General features: G+C 23.2%; 5 protein-coding genes across 5 annotated transcripts; 2 read left to right on the top strand and 3 right to left on the bottom strand.

The window, feature by feature from the left end:
- Positions 1-944: 944 nt before the first annotated feature.
- On the bottom strand, positions 945-4111 carry SRAE_1000005900 (Novel protein similar to vertebrate importin 8; the record flags this gene model as incomplete). The annotated part of the gene is made up of 2 exons (XM_024646848.1): positions 945-3977; positions 4028-4111. 2 exons carry the CDS (start codon positions 4109-4111, stop codon positions 945-947), a joined length of 3117 nt encoding a protein of 1038 aa, XP_024500985.1.
- A 1062-nt stretch (positions 4112-5173) lies between these two features.
- SRAE_1000005800 (3-hydroxy-3-methylglutaryl-coenzyme A reductase) lies at positions 5174-6921 on the top strand (the record flags this gene model as incomplete). The annotated part of the gene is made up of 2 exons (XM_024646847.1): positions 5174-6675; positions 6738-6921. The coding sequence occupies 2 exons, from the start codon at positions 5174-5176 to the stop codon at positions 6919-6921; spliced, it is 1686 nt and encodes a 561-aa protein (XP_024500984.1).
- Positions 6922-7289: 368 nt separating this feature from the next.
- Positions 7290-8769, top strand: SRAE_1000005700 (Glycoside hydrolase, family 1 and Glycoside hydrolase, catalytic domain and Glycoside hydrolase, superfamily domain-containing protein; the record flags this gene model as incomplete). Its single annotated transcript, XM_024646846.1, has 2 exons — positions 7290-7386; positions 7427-8769. The coding sequence occupies 2 exons, from the start codon at positions 7290-7292 to the stop codon at positions 8767-8769; spliced, it is 1440 nt and encodes a 479-aa protein (XP_024500983.1).
- A 5-nt stretch (positions 8770-8774) lies between these two features.
- SRAE_1000005600 (MFS-type transporter SLC18B1) lies at positions 8775-10214 on the bottom strand (the record flags this gene model as incomplete). The annotated part of the gene is made up of 3 exons (XM_024646845.1): positions 8775-8870; positions 8931-9914; positions 9975-10214. The coding sequence occupies 3 exons, from the start codon at positions 10212-10214 to the stop codon at positions 8775-8777; spliced, it is 1320 nt and encodes a 439-aa protein (XP_024500982.1).
- Positions 10215-10709: 495 nt separating this feature from the next.
- On the bottom strand, positions 10710-11937 carry SRAE_1000005500 (Hypothetical protein; the record flags this gene model as incomplete). Its single annotated transcript, XM_024646844.1, has 3 exons — positions 10710-10738; positions 10781-11671; positions 11811-11937. 3 exons carry the CDS (start codon positions 11935-11937, stop codon positions 10710-10712), a joined length of 1047 nt encoding a protein of 348 aa, XP_024500981.1.
- Between the last annotated feature and the right edge of the window lie 416 nt (positions 11938-12353).

The raw sequence follows: 12353 nt of genomic DNA, 5'->3' as shown, positions 1-12353 counted from the left end.
GAATGCAGAAATCTGATTTCATTTATCTTCATTATGAAGCGAGATATGACCAAAGGCGGAAATTTTTCAAAAATATTCATTGTTCCCGACTTTTCAGTATCTTAGCAAATATTCATCCTATGAATATGGGACTAGTTTCATTCGTTTTCTATTTACAAATTGGTCTAGTTAAGTTAATTTCATAGCTTTAACTTTATTTTTTTCAGAGATTTAAAAAGTGGCTGAAAATATTCTAGATTTCTAATTCTACCTCTAAAATTGTCATAAAAAATACAATTTTTTTTAAAATTCGAATTTTAAATATATGTATATTTTTTTGTAAAATACAATAATAATTTTGTAAAAATTTAAATCTTACATATTAAATAAATAATTAAAAAAAAGATATGATTTTAAAATTTATTTTTTTATAAAAATTTTATTAAAAAATCTACTGCCAATTTTCTTAATTTTATTTAAAAGTTAAAAAAAAGGAAATTGAATTACATAAAAAAATTGAATATAATATTTTAAGAAAGATTGATATTTATAAATACTTTTCAATGCAGATTGTATTCTAAAAATTAAAAAAGTTTCAGTGTATCAAATTTTACTTTTATACAAACACATTAACATTAATTTTTAACATATTTTGGAAAACTATATTTCGCATCATATCTTTTGTTACAAGCATTTAGAGATAAAATATGAATCAGTTAATTTTTTTTGTAAAAATCTGAATTAAAATTTGATTTTTTTTTTTTAAAAAATGCATTATTTATAAAAAGTTATCGATTAAGCATACTTTAAAATTTAAATTTAAAAAACTCTTTTAACTTATAACTATCAAGATTGTCACATATGAAATTTAATTTTTTTTATTATATGAAAACAAAATAACAAATTAACAACTGGATAACATGTAATATGATTAGAAATTTTTTATAAATTTATTTTACAAATATTCATTGGGAAAAGTTGTAATTTGGTTGAAAATTAGTGTTTGGATCAAAATGATAACCTCCAGAGGCTTCAACATTTTTTGCTTGTATCTGAAGTTTTACAGATTGACAATAGTTTACAAGTTTTTCTAAATCAGAAGCTTTAGATGCTTCAATATGAGTCATTTTTTGAAACAAAACTGTATCCGTTGTTTGAAGTATTTGAAAAACATCTAAAAATTTAGTATAGATGTTTAAATTTTCTTCAACATCAAGCTTATTATTATAAGCATCAACTTCTGTCTCTTCTATAAATCCATCAAATTCTTCAGGATCTTCATCAGAATCAAAATCACTTCCCGGATCAACACCGCCATTTTCAAGTATTTTAGCTTTTCTAACAGATTTTCTTCTTTCAAATTCTAATGTAAATTCATCTACTTCATCTTCATCATCTTCTAATTCATATTCATCGGCTGACTGTTCAACATCACTATCATCGCTTTCAGAATCAAATTGTCCTTTGATACATTTTTGATATCCATCAAATAAATCAATTATTACGGAAGTAATATGTCCAGCATTTTCTTCAATACATTTAGGTCTGATATTTTGAGGTAATTGAAGAGCCATAAGTAACGCAAGAATAGCGAGTTTACGATCATGATATCCTTCAATACATTTAACACTCTTCAAAAGTTCAAAATAGATATATTCTAAAGTATCTTGTTTGTGTGGTTCAAGATTATTTACATAAGATAAGAAACTTTCACTATTAACATAAAATGCAGCAATAACAACTAAAAGACATCTTGGTCTTAAGTCTTCATGAGGAGAAGCAATTTCTTGTTGAAGTCTTCCAAGTACTAATTGACATATATTTGAATGGATTTCTAATATACTATTTCCACATTCAACAATAATACATTCCAAAAATTTTGCAGCATGAAGTTGATTATCTTCTCCATAATCTATATCTTTCAATACTTTTTCACATAATGATAAAATTTTTTGAAGTCTATTTGGTTGAGCAAGAAATCCTTCGACACTCGAACAAAGATATGTATGAAGAACAGGCATAATTTCATAAAATGTTGATGCATCAGTCTCCATAGTATCAATAATATCATCAAAAACACTCCACATTGCTGGTGATGCTTTAGTAGCAATACAACTTTGTACCATACTAAATGCTTCTTCATAAAAATCTGAAGCATATGATTTAAAAATAGCAGAAGCTGTAGCATGAACAGTTGGTTCTACAATTGTCATAACTTCAGGACGATCTTCAACCAGTGAAAGAATTGTTACCATTGTAGAAAGTACACCCATTATTGTTATTGTACGATCATTCTCAGGATCAGTATTATTAGATTCAACTAATCTAGTAAAAAGAGCAGCTAATTCATTAACAATATGATGAGCAATAGGAATCATATCATCCATAAATGTTTCAATCAAATCTTCCATAACAGGTGTCAATTCTTCTACTTCAGTTTCAGCAACTAATCTTAAAACTTCTGTTAAAATATCCTTAACACGTGGTTTTAATAGTTCAGCAACATTTTGTTGATTTTCAATGAGACTTTGAATAGCAATTGCAGCTTCAACCTTTACAGGAAGTTCTGTATCTTGAGTAAGTCTAATAAATAATCCTTCCAAAACTTTATTTAAATATTTTGGTGTACGGAAAGAACATTCACTATATTGTTTAATACACCAACAAGCACGAGCTCTTAAAAATCTTATTTCATTATTAAGACGTGAAGTAAATTGAGTTTCAATAAGTTTTTCAACTTCTCCTTTAAATTTCTTATTTTTAACAAGAGATGAAGCAAGTTCTCCAATCATATGAAGAGATCCATCAACATCTGTTGGATTTTGTGAATTATTGATAGTATTAAGAAGAAAAGTAAGAAAAGATGGAAGAATATCTTTTCTTTTAGCAGCTGCTTGAATGACTAAAACTGAAGCTGTACTAGGATAATGAATTTCGTCAAAATAATTATACTTCAATTGAATGTACTCAGCCGGATCATCCTCCCAAAGTTCTTCATCTTCTTCGGTATGTTTTAACAATGGAAACATCAATTTTTCTGTTATTTCAAATAAATGTGGTTTAACAGCTTTCCAAGTTTTAGAATGAGCAATTCCTGTTGCAATGTGACTAAGAGCATAATATGTAACTTGATCACTAACAAATCCACCATTAGCACGATGAAGACAAAGTTTTAACATTTGTTCAATACATGGAATTGTAAGATGTTCGTTAAATGCAGATGCAATAGCTTCGTGTTCTGTTTCAACGGTATTTACAACACCATACTTTTCAAAAAAACGTGAAATAATTTTAGCAGCCCATTTTTTATGTTTCCACCAAATAGAACTAGCTTTGTCATCATCATCAAGATTTTCTAACTCAAGTGGAGTAGCAGTTTCTAAAACTTGAAGACACAATTTAATCCATTGTAAAAGTAATTCTGGTTTAAGAAAATTTTTTGGAATAAAACATTGAATAATTCGGTAAAAAATCTTCAAAACAAGTTTTTGTATGAAAACTGATTCTTGTGATAAATCATTCAGTAATAAACATACTCTATCATACAAATATGGAAAAACATTAGACATAACTTCAATCATAGGAGCTTTATCTTTTCCTCTCCTATATTCATAAACCTTAGCCATTCTATAAAGAAGATTAAGAGCTCCATTCCAATTTTCTCCAGTAGTTGATTGAAGAAGTGCTACAATTGATGGATAAAATCGAGGCCATTTATCAGGATAGTCCGAACGAATTAATGCCTGAGAAGCAGACAATAATTGTACTTGAAGAGCTGTTGGTGCTTTAACAATACAATCAATGATATGTTGACGAATGACATCTTTATCAGTTTCTGGAATTGTGATAGAATTTTCCTCTTCTGAAGTATCTGAATTCCACGCACGATAGACAAAATTTTTAAAAAATATAGCTGCAGCTTGACGCGTCACAAGTTCTTCTGTATCAGATATCAAAATTTCTAGTATTACTTGAGCAAATCCAGTCATTCCTTCAATCTATAAATAATTAAACTTGATTAAGTTTATAAAAAAAATTTTTAACCTACTTCATTAAGATATTTATTAGCCTCTTTTTGATGCTCAGAATTAGTAGTAGCTTTTAGTGCTTCAATTATTTTAACACGCTCCATTTTTATTAATTTTAATTTACCCTATAAGATAAAATAAAAAATATAGATAATAAAAATTTATATGAATTAAATAATTTTAAACAAATGAATATTAAATGATTGATATAAATTTTTGTATTAGATAAAATTTATGGGAATGATAAAATAATTTTCCAACTAAACAAAACATCCGTTTAAGAGAAAAGAAATTTGGTATTTAGTCACCTATAAAAATTTAACAATTAATGGAAATTTATAAAAATGCATGAAATTTGAATCTTTTTTGCTATAAACATTATTTTATTAATAAAATACACACCTATATAAAGATAATCTTTATTTTATATCAGTTATTATATAGTATATAAAAATGATTTTTTTATAAGTGTTTTTTTTTTTATATTTATTAAAATAATAATATCAACATAACATTTGTTATTTTTTAATATAATATAATTCTTAAACAAAAAGTAGGTAATATTTCTATACTTTTAAATACTTTGAATCTTATTTTTTATATAATTTATATTTACCTTTATGTAATGATATTTTTAATAATTTCTTACCTATTGGTTATATATTTTTATTCTTATAGCTTGATTTTTTTTGTTAATGCAAAAACTTTAAAAAATAAAACTTTTTATTTGACATTATTAAACATTAATATATAATTAATTGAAGTATTTTAAGATAATATTTATTATATATTATATGAAAATTAGTTAAACAACTTAATTTTAATTTATTTAATATTTATTCTATATTTTTTGTCTTTATTAAAAAAATTATTTTATAATTTCTGATAATTTGTAATTTTTTAAAATTTATTTTCTTTTAAAAATTGAAATAATAAATGAATAAGAGTTTATTAATATATATTTTACAAACATCTTCTCAAGAAGGAGGTTATATTTTATACTTTTATCATCCAATATAATTGTAGATGTGGTGTATGTTGTCAATGCATATTATTTTACTACTTTTACACGTATTTTTATGATTTAATATAATATTATATTATTTTTTTTTACTTCTTTTTTAGTATTAATTTATTTTATTAATATTTGAAATGTATATTTTTAGATGTCTACCTGTTGTATAGCTACGGATACCTCTAATTTTGGCAAATGGCAGGATGATTTAAAATCTTCAATTTTAAAATATTTAGAAACAGTTAATCTTGATAATGAAGGTAAATGGAAAAGGATTGTTGTAAATGATGTAATGAAATTATTTGCAAATGCATTAAATATATATGATGTTTCTTTTGATGTTAGTGATGATGAATCATCAGTTAACGAGAAAAAATCTATTGATTATATTATGGATAATGAAAAAGATAATGATGATACTATTGATAATATAGATAATATAGATGTTAATGGTGTTATAAATGAAATTAAAAATGGAAAAATAAAAACTAGAGAATTAGAATCAAAATTTGGTCATTCATCAGCAGTTACCATTCGTAGGAGGTATATTGAAGATGTAACAAGTAAATCATTAAATAACCTTCCATATACAAATTATGATTATTCAATAGTTAATGGTGCATGTTGTGAAAATGTTATTGGTTTTATGCCTATTCCTACAGGAATAGCTGGTCCTTTATTAGTTAATGATGAAATAATGTATATACCTTTATCAACAACAGAAGGAGCTCTTATAGCAAGTACAAGTCGTGGATGTAGAGCTGTAACAGAATCTGGTGGAATTAAATCATTTGTTATTAAAGATGGAATGACTAGAGCACCAGTGGTAAAGTTTCCTACAATAGTAGAAGCTTACAAATTAAAAACATGGATTGAGGAAGAAAAAAATTTTATAGATCTTAAAAATGTTTTTGAAAGTACATCAAGATTTGCTATCCTTAATAAAATTACTTGTGATATGGAAGGAGTATATATTTATATTCGTTTTGAAGCAAGTACAGGAGATGCTATGGGAATGAATATGGTTTCAAAAGCTGTTCATGCAGCAATGGAATATATACAAAAATTATTTCCTAATATGATTATTCAATCATTAAGTGGAAATCAATGTGTTGATAAAAAAGCTAGTGCAATAAATTGGATAAATGGAAGAGGAAAATCTGTAATTTCTGAAGCAATTATAAAAGCTGATATAGTTAAAAATGTACTTAAAACAAATGTTGATTCAATGGTTGAATTAGCTAAATCAAAATTACTTATTGGAACTTCAACAACAATGACAATTGGTGGTTGGAATGCTCATGCAGCAAATATTGTTGCTGCATTATTTTTAGCTACTGGACAGGATGCAGCACAGGTTGTATCATCATCAATGTGCCTTACACAAATGGAAAAAACATTAAATGGTGATTTATATATATCATGTACTATGAAATGTATTGAAGTTGGTACTATTGGTGGTGGAACAATATTATCACCACAAAAAAGTTGCCTTAATCTTCTTAATTGTGAGGGTAGTAATATTCAGGAGCCTTCAAGTAATTCCAAAAAACTTGCCGTAATTATATGTTCAACTGTTCTTGCTGGTGAATTATCTTTAATGGCAGCTCAATGTTCTGATGATTTAGTTAGAAGTCACTTAAAATTAAATAGGTAAATTATTTAAATATAGATATATAATATATATATATATATATATATATACATTTTTTTAGATCAAATTTAGCGTTATCACATGTATCATCATTAAATGTTCCTCATAATTTAAAAAATACATTAAATAGAGAAAAAAGAAATAATAAAAATACACCATCTGAATGTTCTTCAATTTGTTCTGCAGTTGTACATTTAGATAAAACGGCAAAAAAGTTTGACTTAAAATGTTCCAATATTTTATAAATTTTTAACTTTTTTGGAATGTTATATTATTTCACAAATAAAAGAATAGGAAAGGAAATTTGTTTTATTATAATAAATTTTATATAAAAACTTTTTTAATTATAAAAATGGGTAATTATATAATATTTATACATAAATTTTTAATATTACTTATATAATAAATTTTTTAAATATTTGATTTACTTATTCTTATCATAAAGTTTTCTTATCAATTATAAAAATAAGTTTAAAATATTAATTTTATGTATTATTATAACTAATAATTTAAAATGATAAATATACAAATTATTTTTTATTATATTTCTATAATTGTTTCTTTCTATAGTATATATCAATATTCAAAATCAAGAAGTGAAAATAAACTTATTATGGAAGAAAAAAAAATTTTTAAAAAATTTCCTGATGGTTTTTTATGGGGAACAGCAACATCGGCTTATCAAATTGAAGGAGGAGCTTTTGATGATGGTTAGCTAAAAAAATATTTAAAAATTATTTTTTTTTTTAGGTAAAGGAAAATCAATTTGGGATGATTATGTAAGAAAGGAAAATAAAATTAAAAATAATATGAATGGAGATATATCATGTGATTCATACAATAAAATCGATGAGGATATATCAATTTTGAAAACACTTAATGTATCATTTTATCGGTTTTCTATTTCATGGTCACGTATATTTCCAAGTGGAACTGGAAATATTAATGAAAAAGGTATTGATTATTATAATAAATTAATTGATAAACTTATTGAAAATAATATTAAACCAATTGTTACACTTTATCACTGGGATTTACCAAATGGTTTACATTTTAAAGGTGGATTTTTGAATGATAAAATTCAAGAATGGTTTTCAGAATATGCAGATTTTTGTTTTAAAACATTTGGAGATAGAGTTAAAACATTTATTACATTTAATGAACCAATATGTATTGTACTTCCTGGATATTCTGATGGAGGAAATGAATTAGCTCCAGGAGATTTTCAAAAACATTCAGAATGGACACTTTATCAAAGTATTTATAATGTTTTATTATCACATGGTAAAGCTGTTAAAATATATAGAGAAAAATATCAAAAATATCAAGGTGGTAGTATAGGAATTACATTAGGAAATTATGGTGCTATTCCAGCAACTAATAAAGAAAATGATATTAAAATGACAGAAAAAGTATTTGACATCATTTTTGGTACATTTGCGGAACCAATATTTGGTGAAAATGGTGATTATCCTGAATTTATAAAAAAAATGCATGATAATATAAGACTTTTTGAAGGAAACTCAGAGACAAGATTACGTTTATTTAATGATAAAGAAAAAAATCTTCTTAAAGGATCAGCAGACTTTTTAGGATATAATTACTATTCACCATATACTGTATCTGAAGGAAATGATCAATTTTCAGAGGGTAATGATCAATTTGCTAAAGATTATAACTTTTCTGTTGGAAGATCTTCAATATATACATTTGCTGGGGATGGTTGGGTTCAAAATGCACCAGATGTATTTAAAAAAACTTTACTTCAAATAAATAAAAAATATAAAGGAATTAAAATACTTATTACAGAAAATGGTTGCATGGACATGAATTCAGAGGGTCATATAGATGAAAGTAGAATTAATTATATATCTGGTCATATTAATGCACTTCATGAAGTAATATCAGAAGGTGTAAATATACAAGGATATACATATTGGAGTTTAATGGATAATTTTGAATGGTCTAGTGGATATGATTTAAAATTTGGGCTTTTTAAAGTAAACTTTGATAGTGATAAAAAAGAAAGAACACCAAAGAAATCAGCTACATTTTATAGTGAAATAATTAAAAATAATGGTCTTTATTATTAAATTACTCATTGATATATGTTGGTATTATTTTCTTCAATATCATTAATTTTATTTTTGTTACAATGTCTTGGTATGTAATAAATAAAAATAAATATTAATAACTATAATAAATTAAAAAAAAAATTAAATAAAAAAAAAGACAAATATTACTAGTAACATACATATATTAACATTGCTGTACCATAAATAAAAGTAGACCATTGATAATTTAATTGATCAACAAGAAAAGATCCTCCACTAGGACCAATGACTGCTCCAAATGAATAACACATACCAAATATTCCTGAAAGTACACCAGATGTTTCTAAATTATCAGGAAAATTTTTTTCTTTTATAACAGTTTTTAATACTTTTATATAACAAGGAATATAAAGACCACCAACAGATATTCCTTCAAAAATACTCATTATAATTAATAAAGTTAAATTTCTTTTTAGTGGAATAAAAGGTGCTGGACCAAAAAAATACATAGCTATTATAGATAAAATAGAACCAGAAATTATAAAATATGATGCACCACCATATTTATCAAGTATATAACCATATATTGGTGTTAATATAGCATAAGGAATTCCCATAATTAAAAAAAATGCTCCAATTTGTGATGAAGTTAAATTAAATTCCTTTAATACTTCTGGTAATGTAACATCATGATATTGAAATATCATTCCTGTAAAAATTGCTGAACTCATAATAATCCAAACATCAAGTATTTTGATTAATTTAAAATAAATAGAATAATGATATTTATTACAAGAATCTTCATTATCAATTTTTATAAAAAATATACTTATTATTCCACATACTAATAAAAAAATTCCAAGAACAAGAAATGGTAAAATATAACCACCATAATCATAAAGAGCACCACCAAAAAATGGTCCTAATGTATATCCTAAACCAACAAATGTTTCAATTATTCCTAATATTGTTGATGTTAAATCTGGAAATGATCTTGAAACACATGTAAAAGTACATGTTAATAAAATTGAATATCCTAAAGATTGTATTAATCTTAAGATTGATGAAATTATAAAAAACCAGAAAGAAGATTGAATAATAATTGTTAATGCAAATAATAATGTTCCAAATGCAGTTATAATCATTCCTGATGGTAAAAGAATTCTTAAACCAATTTTTGGTATCTTTATATAAATATTCATATATATATATATATTTTTTTTTTTTAACTAAAACAAACTTACAATTGATCCAACAATAGGTGAAGCAAAAATACCTAAAAAATTAAATATTCCAAAAACAATACCACATTGTGATAAGGATAAACCTTTAGTAAAAGCTACTGTATTATAAAAAGGTGAAATACAGGAAAATGCTAATGGGCAAGTAAAATTTGTAGATATTAATAATAATAATAAAATCCAATTTAATATAGTAAAATTTTTAAATTTTTTTTTTTCTTTTTGAATAACTTCTTGTGACATATTTTTATAAATTTGTTAAAATAATTTTTCAACAATAAAAATAATTATTTGATGATAATTGTTATATTAAAATTTAAAAAATGATAACAAAAGTAAAATTTGTTTAAAAAGTTTTTATTTAATATAAACTTAATAAATCATCAATCTTCTTATATATATATTTTTTATAAACATAAAATTTTTTTAACTTAATTTTTTTTTACAATCTAGTACTATTTAAAATTTAACAAATGAATAATTTTTTTTAAATCTATCATGATTAATCATTTTTTTTTATTGACTTTTGATTATATATGTTATATAATGATGAAAGTGTTTTGATAATATTACAATAAAGATTGAAAATGACTATTATTTAGTATCAAAAGAACCTACTTAATAATATTGATATAATTTATTTTTTTTTTATTTATTAATATAAAAAAATAGCTATCAAATATTTGAGAAGGGATCAAATAAAGTTATTTAAAAAGTACATTTTTGATTGTTCTTATTCTATTTTTCGGGAAGACGATTTGCTGTATCTAAAAATAAATTTATATAAAAAATATAACAAAAAAACTTACTTGGTCTAAATGTGTGTCTTAATGGTGGTAAAACTTTTGGAATTTGATTATAAGTTGAAACGTAATTTCTTTTTGTTGAAATATTGTCATTTGAAGATTGTTCTTGATTTCTAGATGTTAATTCTATTCTATTAACTTGATCTCTATTATTATCAAGTGTTGGATTGTCTCTTGATTGTCTTAAGTGATCGGAAATACTACCAGATGGTTGAGCAAATGGTCTTGCTGCAGATATACTATAACCTGTTTCGAAAGATCTTTTGACAAAATGATAAGTAAAAAAATTGATAATTAGCGTATATAACATTATAAAAAATCCAATAATTAATGCTCCAAAAATTAATTTATTAACATATATTGTTGAATTTAATTTATTAGATTTTGAATGATCTTTTACCAATATAATAGTTGATAAAGTAATAAATATTATTAGTATACATATAAAAATTGTTTTTGATATAAGATATGGTATAATTGTTTTTGGCTTTGTTGATTTAATACCATAAATAAAAAGATTAACAAATATTATATGTGATAATGCTATAAAAAGCCATAAAATGTCCATGTTACATAAACTAAAAATTATAATTCTTTTTTCAATAATATTTTCTAATTTATAACAATCTCGAGAATCATTATTGTTACTATTATTATTAAAATGATTGTATAATTGTGTAGTTGTTATTATATCACCAATATATTTAGTTGTTGATGTTGTAATTAAAGATGTTGTAAGTGTAATATTTTTTGTATTATTTATATCTCTTTTTTGTATTATAGACATTTCTGTTGTTGTATAATTAATTCCATAACTTAAATTTGATATATTTGTATTTTTTAATGTAATGTTTTTATATGGACAGTTACATAAATGTAAACTAATTTCTGGTACTAAAAATAATTAATTATTATAAAAATACTATACATTTATCATATTTTTATTTTTAAAAATTATTAACAAAATTTATTATACTATTTTAATTAATAAATATTTTTTTTTTACAATTTTAAAAATATATTTAATTCTTACCTCCAATTAAAAGAACACAAATAAATAATATTTCTATCATACCAACTGCCATTGAAACATTTTTAACATGAAAACAGAAAGTTTTATATAATTTACCATTTGGTTGAAAATTATGTAATGAACTCATATTAATAAATTATAGAAGTATCTTTATGATAACCAAAAATATGTAAATGATTGGAAAATTATTTATAATACTAATAAAATAATTTTTATTAAAAGATAGGTATTTAAAAAAATAAAATATAATAATAAGTTTTGTTTCTAGGCAACGTACTTTTTTTTTCTCTATGCTAAAAAATTCTTTAAAATTTATATTTTAATTATGTTTTAAAATAATATGAATAAATATTTTATAATTATTGTTATTTTATATATAATTATATTGTCTTAATAAAATTTTTATTTGTCTTAATTATTTATATCTAGTAAGGTATAAAAAAAATCTAATTTTAAAAAAATTTAAAAAAAAAATGTCGATTATTTTTTATTATCAAAAAATTACATCCGGCTGAGCAATTATTTTACAATATATATAATATA

The sequence above is a fragment of the Strongyloides ratti genome, assembly GCF_001040885.1.
Source record: "Strongyloides ratti genome assembly S_ratti_ED321, chromosome : 1".
Lineage (NCBI taxonomy): Eukaryota > Metazoa > Nematoda > Chromadorea > Rhabditida > Strongyloididae > Strongyloides > Strongyloides ratti.
Note: the sequence above shows the minus strand (reverse complement) of the source record. Positions and strands in the feature narration are given on the sequence as shown.